The 21,936-nt window shown below is 49.4% G+C and overlaps 1 protein-coding gene across 3 annotated transcripts in view; it reads right to left on the bottom strand.

Moving 5' to 3' along the window:
* TMEM63A (transmembrane protein 63A) overlaps nt 1-21,936 on the bottom strand; it is a 35,668-nt gene that overhangs the window by 6,299 nt on the left and 7,433 nt on the right. For all 3 annotated transcript variants that reach the window (XM_088845526.1, XM_055419791.2, XM_055419793.2), the window contains exons 4-19: nt 21,042-21,121; nt 18,914-18,977; nt 17,910-17,947; nt 13,962-14,104; nt 12,969-13,020; nt 12,456-12,564; nt 11,401-11,471; nt 8,718-8,798; nt 8,349-8,472; nt 8,122-8,255; nt 6,496-6,633; nt 5,057-5,210; nt 2,402-2,508; nt 2,173-2,259; nt 1,629-1,691; nt 514-676 (exon numbers count right to left, since the gene is read on the bottom strand). In XM_088845526.1, coding sequence (XP_088701652.1) covers nt 514-676; nt 1,629-1,691; nt 2,173-2,259; nt 2,402-2,508; nt 5,057-5,210; nt 6,496-6,633; nt 8,122-8,255; nt 8,349-8,472; nt 8,718-8,798; nt 11,401-11,471; nt 12,456-12,564; nt 12,969-13,020; nt 13,962-14,104; nt 17,910-17,947; nt 18,914-18,977; nt 21,042-21,121 — 1,608 coding nt within the window. The remainder of the gene's footprint in view (nt 1-513; nt 677-1,628; nt 1,692-2,172; nt 2,260-2,401; nt 2,509-5,056; nt 5,211-6,495; nt 6,634-8,121; nt 8,256-8,348; nt 8,473-8,717; nt 8,799-11,400; nt 11,472-12,455; nt 12,565-12,968; nt 13,021-13,961; nt 14,105-17,909; nt 17,948-18,913; nt 18,978-21,041; nt 21,122-21,936) is intronic.

The raw sequence follows: 21,936 nt of genomic DNA, 5'->3' as shown, positions 1-21,936 counted from the left end.
CCTGTGGCTCAGTCCATGCATCTGCAAGGTGGGCTCCGGAAGGGCCCATCTCACAGGGGCTCTGAAGATTCAGTGACAGGATGCAGGGCCTCTCTGCTCACGGTTCCCACAACAGCAAAGGAGAGTGAAAGAGAACCCCACACACTGAATTTAGAGTCTTGAAACAAATGCCATCAGTCCCAAATGTCTTTGACCTCTCACGTAATCTAAAAATTTATGCAAATGGAGGGCTATGGGAAAGGAATGTATGGATCTTAGTTGGGGTGTGTGTGTGTGTGAGATCAGGCCAGTTAAAATGCAAAAATCCCCACTCTCTCCTCTGCCCAAGACAGAGTGGATGGAGGATGATGTAGCCAGGCCACCTTCACACAGGCTCCTAACACCTCCTCTCCCTGCAGTGGGGCCCTGGGCCGAACTAAGAGGCCCTGAGCACGGTGCCTGGCACTCCGCTAGGTAAACGAGGTTGGTGGGGAGGCTCTAGGACGAAAGCAGTGCCCATGTCCACCCTCGTACCTGCTTGACGTTCCTGCGGTCGGCCGCGGTCTTGGCCATGACCATGCGGAAGGTGTACAGTATGAGGCCGGGCAGCCGCAGTAGCTCCATGCCGTTGCCGATGAAAGCCGAGGCGATGACATAGTTCACAAAGAAGGCGCCCTGGTCAGGCAGGAAGACGCACCTGGGGAACCACCAGGTGTGCGAGCTGAGCACCCAGGGAGGGAGAGGAGCCCGCAACTGGGCAGAGGAGGGACTGAGAACTGACCATGGATTTGGCCATCTGGCTATCACTGTCAACCTAGACCTGAGCTGGTTGGGTGTGTTTCTCTGTGGCTGCCAGCTCCCAAGTCCTCCGTTCACCCAGCGAGAACTTAAGAAAATTCACTCTCTCCTTTCAGATAGGCACGCCCAGGCCTCCCTGTGAACACTCCCTTAGAAAAGTTTATCTTGAACTTTAGGGTCTACATCTGGTGTAGTACCAGAGGGGCTGGGCTGTATCCCAGCTCTGTCTCTTAACTGGCTGGGTAGCTTTGGGCAAGTTCTTCAACACCTCTGGGCCTCAGTCTCCTTATCCATAAAATGGAAACAGTCATCATTTCTGCCTCACAGCTTGTTGTGAAGATTCGATGAGAAACAGAATAAAACATTCAGCAGAGAGTCTTTTTAAATAACAGGTATTATTATTAAAAGGGCGTGGTGTAAGCTGAAAATACTAACAAGGACACACATTTAGAAATGAGTTTAACTCCACTCTCATAGCAAAAATAACCCGGGACCAGACAGTTATTCTGGTTGCAGTGTTAATTACTATTCCCCTTTCCCTTCCCTGGCACCCCTGAGACCGAGCAGTTCCCTCTCCCCAAGCGGTTCTGTTCTCAGTAAGTACGTTTCAAAGGATGAAGGAGACTGTCACTAATTGAGTTTTAACCTAAAAGATTAACCACATTTCTGCACATGTAGCACAAAGTGGGTCAGTTCCCAGGATGCAGCCCAGCCAGGAAGCTGGAGGGGTGATGGGGAGGCTACAGATGCTGAAGCACAGACTACCCTCCCCACTCTGTCGCCCGAGTCCCAGCCCCTGGGGGACAATCACCCGGGACCTAGAGCCAGAACTCAATGTGACCGATACTCACTCCAGCCTGATAGAGGCCTCTGAGGACGTTTTATCAAAGAGCCACCGGAAGAAAAAATCCAAACTGAAAGAAAAATAAATCCTGTAAGAATTTATTTCCAATACTCCATATGATCATATCTATATTTTCTTTTTTTTGCTTTCTGCTTTTTTTGATTGTTGTTTGTTTTGTAAAAGGCCTAATCTCAAGATCTACATTGGTTTTCTACACTGCATGCACACTGGTTACTTATTACACCATAACTTATCAGGGCCCACTTTCACAAAAGCTTCCTTCCTCAGAATAATCAAAGCCATGATTAGACTCACTCCCTAGGTGGAAGGTCCATGATACGTTTCATTTTTAAGCTTTTTTTGTTTTCAAGGCAGAAAGAACCTATCTCTCAAAGTATCAGTGGGCACAGCTGCACTCCAAGGGGGTGTGACAGCTTTAAACGTTGTAGACAGTTTCCATCCACTTCCAAACCATTCGCATTTTCTTGGAGACAGCGTTCTCTGGATGGGACCTTGGTTCTGAACTTAGAACAGGAGGTGGTAATGTGTACCTGGTGAGGCCAAGGGAGGGCAGGATCAGCACCATGAAGATCAAGAATATGTAGACCTTGGTCATCATGATCCGGTTCTCTCCTGACCTGCAGGAAGTCAGACGTGAGCCCTCGCAGCCCCTCAGATGCCCCCAGGTATTGCCAGGAAGGCCCCTGCTGTGTGCCCATCACGCTGGCAGGCTGCGGGGCCAGAGACGCCCTCCCTCAGGGGCAAGCCCAGCGAACTCACTTGGTCCAGTGAGATTCCAGCAGCGTGGAGTAGTAGACAATGGTGGGGAGCAGGGCGGAGAAGGACCACAGGAGGAGGGTTGGGAAGAACTGGCTGATGACGGGGTCCTAGAACACAGTCCACAGCAGAGACAGCTGTCAGCCTGGGCGATCTGGGTCGTGACCTGTGGCATGGTGACTCAATGAACCCAGGAGTGTTGGTCGTATTTGTCCCCTAGAACCAATGCTGTACCTGGTACAGGGTAGATATTCCAAATGCTGGCTAAATAGATGATAACAGCACCTGACATTTGTACAGCTCTTTTTTTTTTTTAATTTTGGCCATGCCACACAGCATGTGGGATCTTAGTTCCCTGACCAGGGATTGAACCCATGCTCCTACAGTGAAAGCACCAAGTCTTAACCACTGGACCTCCAGGCAAGTCCCTGTATAGTGCTTTAGAGGGATGAAAGCAACTTCACATACAACTGAACTCCACTCACCTTCCTGGACAGATAGAGAACCTCTTCTGTTCCCTATAGAAAGCCAACAGCAGACACCAAAGGAAGATGTAGTACTGATGGCCAGGGCCCCTCCCCAGCCTCCTGCCCACTCAGCTCCCACTGGCCCACTCATAGCTCCCCAAAACTGTGCCATGTTAGTTCCCAATCCGGTCTATGCCTGTGGTACTTGTTACTGCAGTTTCACGGTTCAATTAACTTATTACCTTCTCTGAAAAAATGAGCCTTGTAACAATAGAAGATTTCTTTGAAAACTAGGTTGGACACTTTGGAAAGACTTGATAAAGGTGAATTTCTGAAAAATGCTGTTGATAAAGGTGAATTTCTGAAAAATGCTGTTGATAAAGGTGAATTTCTGAAAAATGCTGTTGAATTTAAGAGTAAATTAATTGAAAAAGAGCAAGGAAAATGAAACCTAAGATTCTGTACTTCGAATGGCTTTTTGCAAGTATCTTTAAGTTCTTGCTTTACTGTAAGAAACTAAAACTAGAATCACAAACAGTGAAATAAGGGTATGTTTTCTGTAAAATAGACAAAAGGGAATTCTAATCAGCAGATCGTTCCTCAAAAGAACAGGCCTTGACCATACACTGTTGTTGTTTAGTTATCAAGTCATGTCCAACTCTTTTGGGACCCCATGGACCACAGCCCATCAGGTTCCTCTGTCCATGGTATTTCCCAGGCAAGAATACTGGAGTGAGTTGCCATTTCCTTCTCCAGGGGATCTTCCCAACTGAGGGATCGAACCTACATCTCCTGCATTGGTAGGCAGATTCTTTACCACTGAGCCACCTGGAAGCCCAACCATACAGTCAGTTCAGTCGCTAAGTCATTTCTGACTCTTTGTGACCCCATGGACTGCAGCACACCTGGCTTCCCTGTCCATCACCAACTACCAGAGTTTGCTCAAACTCATGTTCATTGAGTCGGTGATGCTATCCAACCATCTCATTCTCTGTCATTCCCTTCTCTTCCTGCCTTCAATATTTCCCAGCATCAGGGTCTTTTCTAATGAATCAGTTCTTCAGCTTCAGCTTCAGCATCAGTCCTTCCAATGAACATTCAGGACTGATTTCCTTTAGGATAGACTCGTTGGATCTCCTTGCAGTCCAAGGAACTCTCAAGAGTCTTCTCCAACACCACAGTTCAAAAAGCATCAATTCTTCAATGACATGCTGAAAATCGCAACAAAACTTATGCCTTTTTAAAATTATCTATTGAGCCATTAATCACAACAGCCCCATGAGTATAACATGGCAGCATGTTATAGAAGAAAAACCAGTCTTTAGAGGAAAAAGCAAGGCTCAGAATTCATCAGCTAGGGAATGGCAGAGTTAGGACCAGGCCCTCAGGCCCTCTGTCCACTGTGCTTCCCAGGGTGTGATTAACCAAATGCCAAGTGGAACTGGAAAAAACAAGACTGAGGATGATATTTCAGCAAAGCCAATTATGGGAAACCAAGTCGATGCCATTTTAGGGAGTGTTTAGTTGTTATCAATTCATGTAAGATTTTTAAAAAATCATTCATTAGCTATCTAGAGTAAATAACTTTACAACAAGATTACCAGGAACTGAAATGCAAAAGACAACAACAATAATAATTGATTCACGATCCTGCTATCCCAGAGAGCAAAAGACTTTTCAGTGTTTGCCAGCCACTCCCCATAGCAGCACACTTCACGGGCCATCACTACGACCATTACTGGGAGACAATGTTATATCCTGCTCTTATCATAAGCCCCCCATGTCTGCCACAAAGTCTATGTAATTTTTTAATGAATGCTTAACGGTCTATCAGACTGAATACACCTCATTCAACTCAAATTTCCCCTATTGTTGAACATTTAGATTGATTCCATTAGAGTTTTATCTACATTTTTATAGTAACACATATATACATTCATATACACGCATGCACACACACACACACACATATACACAAAACATTACTCTAAACACGTGGTAATAAATGCTGCCATATATGCCCAGGGCTTAAAAACACAGACATGAGTCGAGTGGTTCAGTTTGAAACTAAACTCCTGGATTAGTCTGACTCCCACCCTGCCACCCCAGCCCTTGGCCTCACCCCTCCACCTCCCACTCCACCCTCATATCGCCAGCCCCCCAGGAGGGGCCTTGCAGAACGGTCACTCACATTCAGTGCGTGGATGGGTTTGGTGACGTTGAACTTGTCCATGGTGGACAGGATGATGGAGGGTGTGGTCAGGAAAAACAGCCCCACGAAGAGGATGAAGTTGATGCCCAGCCATTGGAACCACCAGCGGAAGCCCTGAATGGAGAGGTTCTTCCTGCAGAGAGGAGGACACGGGCCCTGGAGGCTTAGCTCTCAGGCTCTGGTCACCTGAGACACCAGCAGTGCACTTGGCTCAGGCAGGTCAGAAGGTCAGAGTCAGGCAAGGCAAGTGACAAGGCCGAGGGCTCGGGCTGAGGGCTCGTTCTGACCTCAGGAGCAAAGGCAAGTGTCCTGCACTGACCTTCAGCTCCAAGAAGGTCAAACTTGGGGTCCCTGTGAGCTCAGGGGGGAAACAAGTTATTTGCTGCTAACATGGCTCCTCAGCTAGAGTCTGGGGCCAGAACCTACCTGAAGAGACGCCATGAGCCCCCAGGCAGACCAAACAGACTCCAACGTGGCATTTCTCAGACATACTAGAGACACATGACTCCCGAGGGGCCCATGAGCTGGGGTGTGAGGAGGAGGGAGGCAGGGGACAAAGGCAAAACGTTCATCTGGGAACTCCCTGGCTTCTTGCCCCCACCAAGAGCAGAGTGATAACCAGTCCCACGTTTAGAAAGGTCAGCAAACCAAAGAGCAGAGCTGCCAGGGCTGACACACAGCCGGCAGAGGTGAGGGCCCAGAGCTCCCCCTGGACAAGGAACTGAGGCCAGGCTGGACAGTGAGCCGAGCTGGGGCCTCTGCCGGGCCGTCCTCGCCCTGGGCATCGTGCTTCAGGCTCCCGTGGACACAGCTCAGGTCACCAGCTTGTGCCCCAGGCCAGAGGCAGATGGCACGAAATGCAAGTCTGCCCTGTCTGATACAGTAGCCTCGAGTCACAAGTGGCTGCTGAGTGCTGACATGTGGCTAGTCTGGACAGAGATGTGCCAAAAATGTCAAATACATGCTGGATTTCAAAGACCACAACATATGAAAAGGAGACTGTAATATTATATATATATATATATATGGAGAATTCTTACGAGAATTAATTTTAACATTTTTTTAGACCTGTTCTTTATTTTTATTTTTTGGGTTTTATTGCCACACCACATGGCTTGCAGGATCTCAGTTCCCCGACAAGGGACTGAAACCAGGCCACAGCTAAAAGGAAACTTAAAATTACACACACAGCTCCTATTATAATCCTTCTGGACACTGCTGATGCCAGGGAGAAACACTGGAGTGAAGCCCTGGATGTGGACAGGCCCCCCCATGATGCCCCCCATCCCCAGCCCAGCGGGGTGCAGGACAGTGTGTGGCTCCCTGACTGCTAGGTCACAGCTGTGCTTCCAGGTGACTTAGGCAGCCCCACAGGACACCCCGGCCTCTTTCTCACCCCTTCCTGGCTGTGGGCTCACCAGCAGATGTCCTCGGGATAAGCGGCGAAGGTGACCGTCCACCTGGAGATGCCGAGCTCTCTGCCGTGGGACGATGGCTGTGGCTCACCTTTGCACTGAAGGCCCTGACACTTGCAGGCATTGAAGTCCTTCAGGATGCTGCCAAGAAATGCAGAAATGGCCAGGGTCTAGACCCCTCAGGGTACCATGTACACATGTGGCAAACAGGACCATGTGAGAGTGGAAGCCCCGTGGCACAGGACTTCTGCTTTATCATTCTGTTCTGTTCTGTTCTGTTCAGTCGCTCAGTCGTGTCCGACTCTTTGCGACCCCGTGGACTGTAGCCTACCAGGCTCCTCCATCCGTGGGATTCTCCAGGCAAGAATACTGGAGTGGGTTACCATTTCCTTCTCCAGGGGATCTTCCCGACCCAGGGATCGAACCCGGGTCTCCCGCATTGGAGGCAGACACTTTAACCTCTGAGCCACCAGGGAAGCATTAGCTTATCATAATTAAAACTATGTAAGAGACGCCATTCTTAGCACACCATGTGCAGAACTTTGTTCAATCCTTAGAACAAACCTGCCAGTCAGTGATTCCCGTTACTGTTTTACAGACGAGGAAATGCAGGCTCTCAGAGTTAGGTTTGCGTCCCAGCTGTCTGACTACAGCTCCTGTACTGTTCCCATCACCCCAACACAGGGGGCGCCTCCTTGCGTTCTGCCCCCCTGCTACAGGCTGTTAAGCTGGGCTCTGGTCGCATCCCCCTGCCGGGGCCACGGCCTCACCCTTTCACTCTCTCACCTCCCCCCAGACGCCCTAGCAGTATTAGACTGCATTACTTACGACCCCAAGATACCCCTCCCTAGGACTCCCACCTCCACCTTGACCCCCCTTTCCCCCTTTAGTCACCCACAAAGAACCCACCAGCCCCCGCACTCCCATCTCAGAACTCCCTTCCCCTTCTCACTGGCCTTCCCCCAACTCCGCTGCACTTCAGGGTCTGCAGGTCCGTTCCCAGGGTTCATGAAGCCCGAGGCAGGGAAGGCAGGGGGAGGGGCATTTGCGGGGTCACCTGCCTTCCGCATCCCTCTTCTGCTCTCATCTCCTGCTCTCATCTCCTGCTCTCATCTCCTGCTGCCCCCAGCACAAGGTGACATGGAGATCTCAGGCATGAGAGTGCTTTAGGAGCTAGGACCCATGCCGAAGTGGAAATCCACTCCCCTGGGCCAGGCTCCTGTCAGCAGTGAGCATTCCACCCCCAGCAGTGCCTCTGTAGGGAGCTGGGAAGGACACACATGGAAGGAGAATCCAATTCCAGAGTGGATATATGAAAGAGGGTGGGTACACCTGACCTGGGAAAATGCTGGGCCACAGGGGCAAGAGGGTCCCTGGGCAGCTGGTGAGAGCCCGGCAGTGGGGTGAGGCTGCAACAACAAAGGAGCTCAGCTGCAACCACCTGGGCCAGTTGTCGCACAAACACAGGCGGGGCTCACCGAGGGAGTGAGGCTGCCCCCCTACGCCAGCCACACCAAGAAGGAGATGCAGATGGCACCAACAAACCCCAGCAGTGGCAGCCCAGCAGGACCATCTCAGCCCGAGAGGAACAGCAAGTTGTCTGGAAGCAAAGAACACGTGCACACTCACTAGGTGGCCATGGACTTCTCCTGGAAGGTGACGAAGGCCATTCCCAGGGGCTGGTCCTGGACCCTGCATTCCTCCTCTGTGATCCTCTCCATCAGCCTGTCCTTCATGCGCGTGTAGTAGGAGATGGCGTCCTCCTATCAGAGGACACAACCCCTTGTGATGACGTGGCCTTACGCGGGTGTCAGGGGGCCCAGCACCCATGCCCCCGCTGGGGTGTGGGCCCTCACCCACTCACAACCCCGCACTTCACAGCAGCAGAACTGGCCACAAGGCTTGGGGTTGATGAAGGTCTGCTGGCCTGTCTTCACCTGCAGGTTTGTGTAGTAAGTGAGGCTCTTCTCAGTCTTTTTTCTGTAGTGGGAGGGACAAACGTCAGACTCGTAATCCTGTGGTGTGACCCACAGCCTCCACACCTGTCATCACCCACTGGTCACCACCAGTTTTCTAAGCAAGAAAAGGGCAGAGCCACCCTCCTCCCATCCTCGCTGGGGGAGCCAAGGCCAGCAAGGAAGGAAGGTGGGCATCCCAGAGGGAAGGGGTCAGAAAGCTGCAGGCCAGCTTTGCCTGTGCCCACCGCCCTGCCAGCCCTCCCTTACCTCTCCTTGCACAGGTAAATCAGCTTGGCCACATTGTAGCACAGCTGGACCTCCACCACTTCACACGTGGGATATGCGTCCCTGTGCCCCGGAAGCAAAAGAAGACCGTTGGAAAGAGAACCCCTGGCAGGGGAGACCCTGAAGACTCCAAGGGGGCGCAGAGCAATTACGTTCTCATTTCTGCACCAGTGGAGACCTCTTTCCTCTTTGTCTCTTACCAAAGGGGGAAATTTTGAAATATAATACAAAGAGGTCCTTTTTAATAACAAGAAAGTAACTGCCTGAAACTGACAAGTTTACATCTACTTGGCTTTAAAGCAGCACTTCTTTGGGAGAAAGAAATATCACTATCCATTACCTCCTCTACCCACGCAAGGGAATAAATTTGTTGTTTGCTCCAGATCATATTTACCTGAGACCATCGCCGAAATCCTATTCAGTTTGTGACCCTTTTGAAAAATCACAGGTCTAATGAAAGCAAAGGACCCTCAGCCCAGTAAATGCATTCACAAATCATAGTAAAATACTGCATGTATACTTATTCTTGGCTAGGCAATGTAAGAACATTAACTTATCTGATCTTTACCATGATTTGTGAGGTTTCTGTGCCCACTTTATAGATGAAGAAAATAAATGCTAGAGAGGTAAAATGACTTGTGATCAAGATCACACAGCCAGTGCGTGTCTGAGCCAGGAAGGGAATCCAGGTGGCCCAGGTCCAGGGCCCATACCTGTACCTGTCATACGATGCTCCCTCACCATATACACATAATCGTATGTACAACACCTGGGCATTCCTGAACCGTGTAAATCCCTATCTACTTCATGCCAGGCACCGGGTACTGGGCGTGGAGCCTGGAAAAGTTTACATTTTAGTGAGAGACAAACAGCCTGAAATTGTCACAATTCAGGTCCCAATAGGAGGTTTGAGGAAGAGAACAGTGAAAGCATCCTTGCTACAAGGCTGATTCACACATCAATCCCCATGGATTGCAGCAGTGTTCACTAGAAGGGCTTCCTAAAATAGGAGAAAGTGTGATTCAGTGTTTGTAATGGGAATGCAAGGACTTTTTTTTTTTCTATTTTAGATAATACATTAAGTGGAGCTACTGTTTCCAAAGGGCTTCCCTGGTGGCTCAGTGGTAAAGAACCTGACTGCTGATGGAGGACACGTGAGTTAGATCCCTGGGTTGAGACGATCCCCTGGAGGAGGATACGGCAACCCACTCCAGTATTCTTGCTTGGGAAATCCCATGGACAGAGGAGCCTGGCAGGCTACAGTCCATGGGGTCCCAAAGAGTCGGACACAACTGGGCACGTATGCATGCACTGTTTCCAGATGTTGCCTAACAGGACACTTGGGAGAGCTGTTTCAAGGAATCAAGAAAAATGATTCCAGTATCCGGTGTTTACATAGAGAAAAATATTTCTAAAATGTTTTGAGCTTCTGAAAGAGAGCTTAGTCAATAAATTTTAAACATTTCATTTTACAATTCTGTTTATACTAGTAATTTGAGGCCTGGCGTGCTGTGGTTCATGGGGTCGCAAAGAGTCGGACACGACTGAGCAACTGAACTTGAACTTTAACTTGAGTGATTTGTTTAGAAAGGGTTCTTCACAAATAAGGCAAAGGTAAGCCATGCTGTTGCTCAGTTACTTCAGCTGTGTTCAAAGAACACACAGTTGTGTCTGTGTGACACTGTGGACTGTAGCCTGCCAGGCTCCTCTGTCCATGGAATTCTCCAGGCAAGAATACTGGAGCAGGTTTCCATGCCCTCCTCCAAGGGATCTTCCTAGCCAAGGGATCTTCCCAACCCAGGGATCAAACCTGGGTCCCCTGCATTGCAGGCAGATTCTTTACCTGGGAATCTGGTAAAGAATTCAGGGAAGCCCAAGCTAAGCCACAGCCAACCCTTAACCCATACTACAAATTATTGACTGCTGAGGAGGACGAAACATAGACTGAAACCTCAGCTCCCTGGTTGGGGTTCCAGCCCTCCAGCCCAGGATTCTGGGAGCCTCTGGCCTGCTCTCCCCACACCACCCCCTTACGATGCTCTGCATTCATGGCACTGTACACACAGAATTTCCTTCTCACAGGAAAGCCCTTCTCCAGCCTCCCCCTGTAGGAATCCCTGTGCAGGTGCTCAGAGGAGGCTGCTGGAAAGGAGCTTCTGGTGGGAGGGTTGTGAGTGAGCTCTGTGAGGACAGAGCTCTGGACAGAGTGCTCACTCAGGAAACACACACTGATCAGAAGGATTGACCATGAAATGCAGGCCCAGGTCCTTCCCCTCCGAGACTACTCTCTCAGGTATCTCTTCTTCTGCAAAGTTGACACGGAGAAGCCCAGGGTGAATCCTTTTTTTTTTTTTTTTTTGGTGGGGAGGGAGGGTTTCCTATGAATCCTTTCCTTTTCCCACTAGCTCTCAAGATGCTTCTCTGTTCCCACGCACTGGCCTGTACTCTGGCTACTGCAGTCACGTGGCTTCTGGCAGAGGATGCATTACCCCAGCCCAGGCCCTTGCAGCCCCAGCAGAGCCTGCCCACAGTAGTATCCAAGGCTCTGTGGCTTGGCCACGTACTCTGGGGGTCTCTGTGGGTGCCTAAGCTCATCTAAGGTGCTCGTCCCACCCGGAGGGTGGCCGCGCTACCCTCCCCTCCCAGCAGAAGTGGCCCTGCTCACCGGAAGTGGCTCTCCACCGTCTCTTTCTTGGCATCTCTGGGGAGTCCCGTGACAAACAGGGTCCTCCTCACCTTCCAGAGAAACACACCAGCGAGAAAAGTCACCAGGGCAAGTCAGTCTGCAAGAGGACACCCTATTCAAGCTGTTCACCGTTTTCCTCCCCAAGGAAAACAATGAGGGCTCAGGGACTTGGAGGCTCATCTTCCAAGCCTGACAGAGCCTTGAAGTCTGTTATTTACACAGCATCTTTTCTAGGCAGTCAAAAATACACTTCCAGGGAATTCCCTGGTGGTCCAGAGGTTAGGGCTCTGTGTTTCCACTGCAGGGGCATGAGTTCAATCCCTGGTTGAGGAACTAAGATCCCGCATGTCACACAGTGGCACAGCCAAGAAAAAAATACATTTCCAAAGCAATTTCTATAAGCCTCCTTTACATGACAAGAGACTGAGAAAGAACCCAGAGAGGGGAGGTGACTCAAAAGAGGTCACACAGCAGATCAGAGTAAGACCCAAGAGCCAACTGACTGGAAGTGACCCTGATACTTGGAAAGACTGAGGGTAGAAGGGGGCCAACAGAGGATGAGAGGGTTGGATGGCAACATCGACTCAATGGACATGAGTTTGAGCAAACTCCGGGAGATGGGGAAGGACAGGGAAGGCTGGTGTGTTGTAGTCTGCAGTTCATGGGGTCAGAAAGAGTCAGACATGACTCAATAACAACAGGAACTTCCCCTACCCCCATCAAGCTGTGGGCTGCAAAGAGAGAAGGAGCTGATCTCAATTCAAACTTCTTGAAAGTTACTTAGAATCAGTAACGACAAGCCCAAACCCCACAAATCTAAAGGCTAGTTGGCAAAACGGCGGGTAATAGCCAAATCCTAAAACAATCGATCAAAAAGCAAAATTCTAAATGCCAATTTTGAGCACACACATGCAAGCCTGAGTCCCCCTTGCACTTACTGCCATTGTGGTGCTGGGGAATAAGTGTTGTGCCACTCCTTTCTGGCTCCCACCCAAGACCTTCCCCAGCACATGCCCAGACCACCCCCTACTCACCAGGCTCTCCTCCTTGTACTTGATGGACTGGGTGTGGTGTCGCATGAAGACCACGGTGAGGATGAGGTAAAGGATAGCGAAGACGGTGTGTAGCCAAAGGAGGTTGTTGCTGTGGGGAGAGGGGAACACCACCTGCTATCAAGGCTGGGCCTCCAGGCAAGGGATGGAGGGCAGGGGCTGGGTTTGGTTACCTTCATGGCCCTGAGCTGAAGGCCAAAGGCTTCATCAAAACAGATTCCTCCAACAGAGGTGGCATGGCCAGTGCCCCTTTATAGAGGGCACTGTGCTGGCAAATGCACCCCAGCCCCACGTGACAACCCCGGGTCTCCTAAGACCCACTGTAAAACAACAGCAGCCTGGGGCGTGTCCACACCTATAGCCCAGTGACAGGTGCTAGCGGCAAAGAAGCTTTGGGATGCTAACCCTCTGGCTTTGGCCTATCCTGGGCTCCAGAGTCCACCCTCTCCTCTGTCTCTCCCTTAGCACCCTCATGCCCGGCCACCTTATACTCACTCAGTCTGCAGGTTTGCGATTGTCGTCCTCCCAAAGCTGTAAGGGTCTTTGTCTGCAGAGAAGCACAGATACTCAGGGTCACACTAGAGACGTGCGGGGGGTAGGGGAAGCAACCTTGGTTTGTGGCGCTCTGAGGAGGGGAAAGATAAGATATCCAGACCAGTCCGAGGATGGTGACGCTTGTCGACTCTTCAGAGCTACACCACCCAAGGCCTTTGCTTTACTCCAAGATGCTCCTGACAACTTCTTCTCAACCTACCTAAAGTCAAAATTTGACTTCATTGCTTTGAGATTCTCATGGCATCCCTTTGGAAATCTAGATACAACCTAAACTGTTCCCAAAACCAAAGCTGGGAATCACTGGGTATAAGAAGTGGGTTCGTGGGACTTCCCTGGTGGTTCAGTGGTTAGGAATCCACCTTCCAATGCATGGGGTGCAGATTGGATCCCTTGTCAGGGAATTATTAAAAGATCCCACATGCCTCGCAACCAAATAAAAAAAAAAAACGAATCATAAAACAGAAGAAATACTGTAACAAATTCAATAAATATTTTTAAAAAATGATCCACATCAAAAACCCTTAAAAAAAAAAGAAGTGGATTAATGATGGTGTTTTGGATGTTGGATTCCTGTGGGTGCTTGGAAATAGAATTCCACGCTCTGATTTCCACTCTGAGCATCACAACCATCCACTAACTGTGGCCACCTGATTTGGGTGGTGGCAGGAAGCTATAAAACACACTCTGAAAGCTCCGATCTTACAGATTTTGAAGTCTTCCTCCTACTTAGAGTCCCCAACTCTTGGCCCAGGTTTGGGGTGGATTCTCCATCAGATCTTTAATCAAACGGGAAAGTTCAGAAAGTCACCCTGAGACCTTCTCACATCTGAGTTCAGCAGGAATCCTGGGGCTCTGACCCAGCACCATGAGCCCCTTTCCCCAGGGCTGATGCTCTGCCCGGGGCCCAACGCAGGCAAGACGAGGAGTCCTTACCCAGCAAGTCCCCTGAGAGGTTGACAGGCAGGATGATGCACAGTGACAAGCAGCTGACCACCACCAGCAGGAAGATGATGTGTCTCTGGAAGGACAGGTAGTGGATGGCGTCCTCCCCACACCACTCCAGGATCTGGTCATCCCTGGCCAAGACACACACAGGATCCTAATGAGTAGTGGTACCGGGCCAGACCCTTGGGGCTTCTCGCGGATTATCTCATTTAATCCTCATGACCAGGAGGTATCTCCCAATCTGACTACCATATTACATGTGAGAAAACAGGAACAGAAAAACCACATTAACATCTACAATCTGGGACTTCCCTGGTGGTCCAGTGGCTAAGACTCCATGCTCCTGATGCAGGGGGCCCGGGTTTGATCCCTGGTCAGAGAACTAGATCCTACATGCCACAGCTAAGGCCTAGCACAGTCAAATAAACATTTTTTAAAAATAAATATTTTACAATCACCCAGCCTGTAATAGCAGAGCTATGATGTGAACTCCAGAGCCTGCCTCTCAGCCTCCACCCCATTCTCCTGGATCAAAGAACCTGCCACCACTCCACTTACTGTCTCTAGAAACATCTGTGCCCACATTTGTATGGGAGTGAGGTGTGTAAGTACAATTATCCCTCAGCCCTTTCCTGCATCCATGAATAAGGAGAGCCACTGACAAGAGGGCTGCAGGGAATCTTCTGAGCAAAGCTGTGTGTCAGGCTCACAGCCCCCACCCTTCCTCCTGTCTCCCCCAGACAAACTGGGAAAGAGAGGTGAGGTCACTGCTTTAAACATTGCAACGTTCTGTCCACCCAACCAGCCCTGCTTCCTCCCTGTGTCCCTGCTGTGGCCCCAGAGGTGGGGGGAGGGGTCAACCTGCTCCATCCCTTCCCACCCTCAGTGCTATATCTGGAGGCTCTGGGTCATCTGGGCACTCAGAAAATTAACATTCTGGTTTCTGACAGCCAGACTTTCCTGCTACAGAGGGAGAAGACTAGGTGGATCACAACAAACTGTGGAAAATTCTTCAAGAGCTGAGAATACCAGACCACCTTACCTGACTCTTAAGAAACCTGTATGCAGGTCAAGAAGCAATAGTTAGAACCAGACACAGAACAACAGACTGGTTCCAAATTGGGAAAGGAGTACGTCAAGGCTGTATATTGTCACACTGCTTATTTAACTTATAGGCAAAGTATACCATGAAAAATGCCAGGCTAGATGAAGCACAAGCTAGAATCAAGATTGCTGGGAGAAATATCAATAAACACAGATATGTAGATAATACCACTCTTATGCAGAAACCGAAGAGGAACTAAAGAGCCTCTTGATGAAAGTGAAAGAGAAGAGTGAAAAAGCTGGCTTAAAACGAAGATCATGGCATCTGGTCCCAACACTTCATAGCAAATAGATGGGGAAACAATGGAAACAGTGACAGACTTTATTTTCTCGGGCTCCAAAATCACTGCAGATGGTGACTGCAGCCATGAAATTAAAAGACACTTGCTCCTTGGAAGAAAAGCTATAAATAACCTAGACAGCATATTAAAAAGCAGAGACATTACTTTGCCAACAAAGGTCTGTCTACTCAAAGCTATGGTTTTTCCAGTAGCCATGCATGGATGTGAGAGTTGGACTATAAAGAAAGCTGAGGGCTGAAGAACTGATGCTTTTGAACTGTGGTGCTGGAGAAGACTCTTGAGAGTCCCTTGGACTGCAAGGAGATCCAACCAGTCAATCTTAATGTAAATCAGTCCTGAATATTCATTGAAAGGACTGATGCTAAAACTGAAGCTCCAATACTTTGACCACCTGATGCGAAGAACTGACTCATTAGAAAAGACCCTGATGCTGGGAAAGATTGAAGGCAGGAGGAGAAGGGGACAACAGAGGATGAGATGGTTGGATGGCATCATCGACTCAATGGACATGAATTTGAGCAAGCTCTGGGAGATGGTGATGGACAGGAAGGCCTGACATGCTGCAGTTCATGGGGTCGCAAAGAGTCAGACATGACTGAGCAACTGAACAACAACTCAACAAATACTGGTGGAAATGATTAAAACCAATAAATAAGCAATTTTCATCAACCATATTTTTCTTGAGATGCACCTCTGATTTCCCTGTCTTGCTGGGGAAAGGCAATTCAGAAGGAAACTGAGAGGCCTCTTTAAACATCAGTTGTAATATTTGAGCATGAGCAGCTGTTAAAATTTAACTGCAGCCTTTAAAAAAAAGTCAAAGGGTAGTCCTTTCTGACACAGGAAGAAAAGAGAAAAAAACAGTGGGAGTTGAAAGAGAAAAATATGTCTGATATAGCATTAAAAGAGCCGACTTATTGAAGAAGATCCTGATGCTGGGAAAAATTGAAAGCAAAAGAAGGCAGGGATAGAGGACTAGATGGTTAGATAGCACCACTGACTCAATGGACACAAATTTGAGCAAACTCCAGGAGATGGTGGAGGACAGAGGAGCCTGGTGTGCTGCAGTCCATGGGGTCAGAGTCGGACACAACTTAGCGACTGAACAACAAATAGCATTAATATGACAAAGCAGAATACACAGCTGTATAGGTTACAGCCCCACTCAGTGAAAGGCGAAGTCTACGCTGGAAGGGGACATGGAAAGATGGAAACCATAGGTGTGGACTACAGGGCAAACTGTAAGCAGTCTTTTCTAGTCACTATGAAGATAATATGTCAAAATTTCTGTTCTGCCCCACCCGATCCAGGCGCAGAGCTGGGGCCACAGTCTGGGGTGGGGATCACCTGAGCCCCAACCAGTAGTGGTATGGAGGGTGGTGGAGCAGAGGAAAACGCGCCAGAGATAGGTACCTTCCAGAGGTAGGGCTGGGGTGACTTAAATTTCTTCGCACTGATTCTTTTCTGTCTGTGATAGACTTACTACACAAAGTGTGACAACTTCCAATGCAAACGGGAAACACTGACATGATTTCATAATGGGCAGGGGTGGGAGAGGCTAGCAAGTCCACCCTTCCTGACCTCAGTCCTCTCCTCCCCCCAGAAACCTCTCCTCCTGCTTCCTCTGGCTTCAGAACAGACTTCCCTGCTTTATTCTGCACAGACTGCGTCCTGCCAGTTCTCCTGGGAACATCCTTCACCAACCTCGGCTTTTCAGAACGTGGTCTCACATATGAATGCACCTGAATTAGGCAGAGCAGCTGTTGCGCTCAGTCTTTTTTTTTTTTTTTTGTGAGGGCAGGGAGAGGACAAATGCTTTACAATGTTGTGTTTCTCAGTTAAGAAAACCGAAGGCCAGAGAGAAGGGTGCCAGAGAGAAGGATTTACCCAATGTCCTGGAACTACCACATTTCATCAGTTCTAAGACAACCTTTTCATATTTCAACATCTCTGAAATGGGGTGGGATCACAGCCGATCACAGCATAATAGAAAGCATTTTCTCATTCTCGGTGCTGTGTAAAATAGTGTGCATCTTACAACATTGATCTCTCAGATGGGACAGAACACACCACAGGCAGCAGAGCCGAGCCTCGTATCATGACTCTGCCAATCACAGGCTAGGCGACTAACTGGGCCCCAAGCACCTTTTCTCTCCAAGGGGTCCAAGTTTTGAAAAACAGCAAACTTTTAACCAAATGAACTGAATATATTAAACAATCATTATTTCTCCATCGTTCACCAATTCAAAGACACATGATGCTGCCTAGAAGAGCTTCCATGCAAATAGATCAGTAATAAATGGTAAGTAGACAGAATTACTGCCTAAAGCAAAAAGTTAGCTTTAATTAGCTTGCATAGAGGCTGCCTGGACCACTTTAATTCTCTGCCCCCACATACTGCTTCGGGCCTGAAAAGTATCTAAGAGACTCCAGCTCAGGATCGGCACCTTGGTTCTCTCCTCCTGATTGGCCAAACACCCAAACAAACCCACCCAAACAAGACATCCCCAGCCACCCACGCTGTACTCACTGCAGGCGGAAGATTGCAGTCAGCCAAGAGCAACATCCCTGGGAATGGAGAACAGGGGTTAGCTTCCAATAATCTCTGTTTTTCAGAGGCAGATATAATCTTCAGCTTTGACACTAAACAACCATCTAACCTCCTGTTTCATGTTTTTAAAAAAACCAAACAAATAACAAGCTGCTTCTGTCCCCAGTTCAGCAAGCAATGCTCTTGTCCAAACACAACAGGGTCTGCGTGCTCCCAGTCCTTCGTAACATGCACCATGGGCCTGAAAATCTAGGGAAAACCTCTCAAGTTTTGACAATTTGTGGAATTATACAGGCTCCTGGGTCAAATGGTGAAATTCAAATTGACAGCTGATGAAAGTTCAGCGCCACTCTGGAGAAGTTGATGAGGGCTTCTGTTCATTTCAAAATGACTGACAAGATGCAAGACAGAGCCGAGGAAACAAGCCTGCTTAACTGGACAGTTTCCTGGATGGGGGTTTAGAGGGACAGGGTGTCGTGGGTGTTATTGTCCAACACATCTCTTAAACTTAGCTCGCCTTAAAGTTGGACTGTCACCCAGCTGGGAAAGACAAATATTTGCTCGTCATTCATTCGCCAGTTACTCAGGACCTACTGGGTGCCAGGAGATGGGGAACAGAGCTGGATAAGACTTCGTTCCTGCCTGCAGCTGACTCATAAACCAGCAGGCAAGTTAATAATTAACTGTCACAAAAAGTCATAAATATGATAACACAGACAAGTGCTGTAGCCCTGTGCCTGAGAATCAGTCAAGCCTCCTGATCCTGGTCACAAAGCCGCCATCTGTGCCATAGTAATCCTCAAGGGCAGGTGCCTTGTCAAAGCAGAGAAGCACTGCCACCAGCATTTGCCACTCAAGGTCAAGGGTGCGAAGTTAGCAGCTCACCAGGAGTACAACTGCCCTCTCCCTGCCCTTTCATTCCTGCCCATCCATGCAAAGCCCTGCCTCCCAGCCACAACCACACCATCCCCTTAAATACCAACCAGCTCGCTTTCAAAGTCCTGCTGCCCTGAAGAGGAAGACGACAGTCTCTGGAATCTGGACTCACTAGAAACACAAAAGGGAAAAATGACAGATCATTAGTTTAAAAGGTTTAAAACTTGTGTCTAGTATCTTGCTCCCTCTTGGAGCTCAGGACCAAAGCTACTAGCCTTCATAAAAATATAGGCAAAGACACTGACCACTGCAAAGAATGGTGAGACATGAAACTCTGCTATGTGGGATGAATAACGGGGGCCCGGGTGTCAATGGACCATCCTGTGTTTCACCCCCTTGAACCTCAGCCCTGTGACTGATATACGTAAAGTGACTTCAAAGCGTTGCCTGTTTACAATATATTTCCCAACATAGCAAGTAAAACTTGGAATAAATACTATCTTATTAAATCTAAAACAGCTCTGGCTGTAAATGGCACAATTATTTTTTGAACCACTAAGAAGGAAAGGATGCTGGTCAGATAAATTATGACCACCATTGATAACAGGTTGCACCTTATTTCACAGATGAGAAAATGTCCAAAACATGTATTTTGGACTTGACAAATTGGGGCATTTTACATTGTTAATTGGGGTACATCCTTTCTTCTGAGTGACCCATGAAAGCTTCCCGTGCACTGCGGATATGAGGTGTTTGCAATATGCTAAGTTTTGTTTCTCTCTGTTTTCCTGCTCCTGGCTTCACTGTCCCACTTCTAATGGCACAAGACCTGGTGAAACTCAACTGTCAAAGCCTTTCCAGAGAACTGCCTTATACGACCTTCACGGTAACCCTCCAGGCAAGAAAGGGCCAGAGAAAACAATCCATCAAGCTCAAGTTCAGGGTCCCGGCCAAGGTGACACAGCCACGGAGGTGGGGGTGTCTCCTGACTTCCAAGGGCTCTGTTCCGCTGCAGTACTCAGTAGCACTGAGGCTCAGGTGGTAAAGAATCCTCCTGCAATGCAGGTTCGATCCCTGGGTCAGGAAGGTCCCCTGGAGAAGGGAATGGCAGCCCACTCCAGTATTCTTGCCTGGAGAATCCCATGGACAGAGAAGCCTGGTGGGCTGTATAGTCCACGGGATTGCAAAGAGTCAGACACAACTGAGCAACTAAGCACATACGCATGCATGCACTCAGTCCCCCTAAGGGTGAATGTGCCAAAAATGTACCAGGTGTTTCAAAAGGTCCCCTAAATGGTCCACGGCTCACATACAGCTGAAGCAAGAGGCCTCACAGCCTCACCCTCGGGCTTCTGCAAAACCAGAGTGGAGACTGCAGGGAAGAAGGTGCATGGATAAACAACCCCCATCGAGCCTCCCGCACAGACCACATTTCAACACAGGAGCCACCTGTGGAGCAAGAGCGGGGCCTTCCTGGGGAACCCCTGGGGAGGCTGAGGTCAGGGGGCCTGGGCCTGTCCTTGTTTCCACACTCACTTCCTATTTCAGCATCTGACACAAAATCCTGGGGTGAAGGGGAGCAGCTGGAGCTGGAAATTCCAGTTGTGCAGACCTAGAACTCTTTCTCCCCCTTCAGGTGCCATGCGCAGAGAGCCAGCAGAGCCCAGGGTGGAGGTGGAGTCCTGAGTCCTGGCCAAGGCAGTCTATGCTCTGACACAGGCCCTCTGAAGCTGATGGATTCGGGCCATGGGCAGACCCTGGAGCAGTTCACCTGCAGCCCTGCTGCCCTTCCCAACCCAGCTCTCCCCACCCCCAGCCCCGAACTAATTAATCTCAAAGAAGATACACTTGGAAATGTTCCAGGCAAGGAAGAAAGCAGGCATCCTTCTTTGATGCTGAAAGCCTTAAGTATCTGAAGCAACTAGATTCCTCCCGTAGTCTGAAGCAGAAGGTTCATGGCCATGGCCAGCCCCAAGCGAGAGCTGGGAGTGCGGGCCTTGGTTTTCTCACCACCACAAAGAAGGTACCAAGGGTAACCTCAGGGGTCTGTGGTAAAGAGCAGAGACAACAGTTTCTGGTACAGGCCTGGCAGACACACTAACAAGCACAATCTAAATTGGCATCACGTGTGGGCTATGCCTGGCGGGCCTCACAAGCCCTCCCCTGCCTCTCGCACTCTCTCTCCCCATCCCCCCACCTACACACACACACACTTGAAATAATGAGTCTTTTTACCTGTTTCCTTCTGACACCAGGGCAATGCGGCCATAATCCCAGAATTTTCTTCTTATGATGGAAAATACAGCTATTAAAAACTAAAAGTAGAAAAGAAACCAAGTAAAATCTTATTGGATGGCTTCTAATTAGAAGAGAGAGCTGTCTTTGGGGCAAAGGCCACCCCCCTAGACTCAACAGGGCTAGAGGGCTAGAGAAGGCACTGAGCTGCCCCAGGCCACAGAGCTCAAGAGCTCAACGTTGCATTCTTCCCCTTCACCAGCTCCTGTCCCTGTCAATGCTGACACTGAGCTTGCCCTGGCAGCCTCCCAGTCAAGCTCCCAGGGCCTATCCTCTGCTCTCAAGGCAGCACTGGCAGCCACAACCTTCCTCAGCCCTGGTCTGCCTGCAAGGGCCCCTGAGCAGGAAGGCCCTAACAGCACCCCTGGGGACCAGCTGGCGCCTTCGCATCAGGTTGCATTTTTAATCACAGAACCACGATAGCAGAGCCTCCCACCCACAGACTGAGCTAGAAATGGTCAGATCTTTACCTTGAGTTTAGTTCTCCAGGAGGCAAGCCCTGGGGACTCCTGGTACAGAGTATGTGGGGGCAACACCATCCAAAGGCCTAGTGCTGGCTGTCTTGGCTTCCACAAGCCAGGGCGAACCGCAGCCCTGCATGCCCAATGGCAATGGAAGGGGCTGGACTCTAGTCTAACCCCGTATACGCTGTAAAAACCCATGGATTCTAGACTCTCTCCTCCCTTCCTTTGCAGGTCCTCTGCCCTATTCCTGCCTCTCTCCCCGCCCTGGACAGGATCCCTCCCTTAAAATCCAGGGAGGCAGAAAGACACATCTTAATCAGCGTATCCCTGAGTGCCCTGGTCAGGGACTTTGGTTTTTAAAAGTGGGTTTT

The sequence above is a fragment of the Moschus berezovskii genome, chromosome 17 (genome assembly GCF_049115385.1).
Source record: "Moschus berezovskii isolate FMDL1 chromosome 17, NW_MosBer_1.0, whole genome shotgun sequence".
Taxonomy (NCBI): domain Eukaryota; kingdom Metazoa; phylum Chordata; class Mammalia; order Artiodactyla; family Moschidae; genus Moschus; species Moschus berezovskii.
This window is presented reverse-complemented; position numbering and strand designations above follow the sequence as displayed.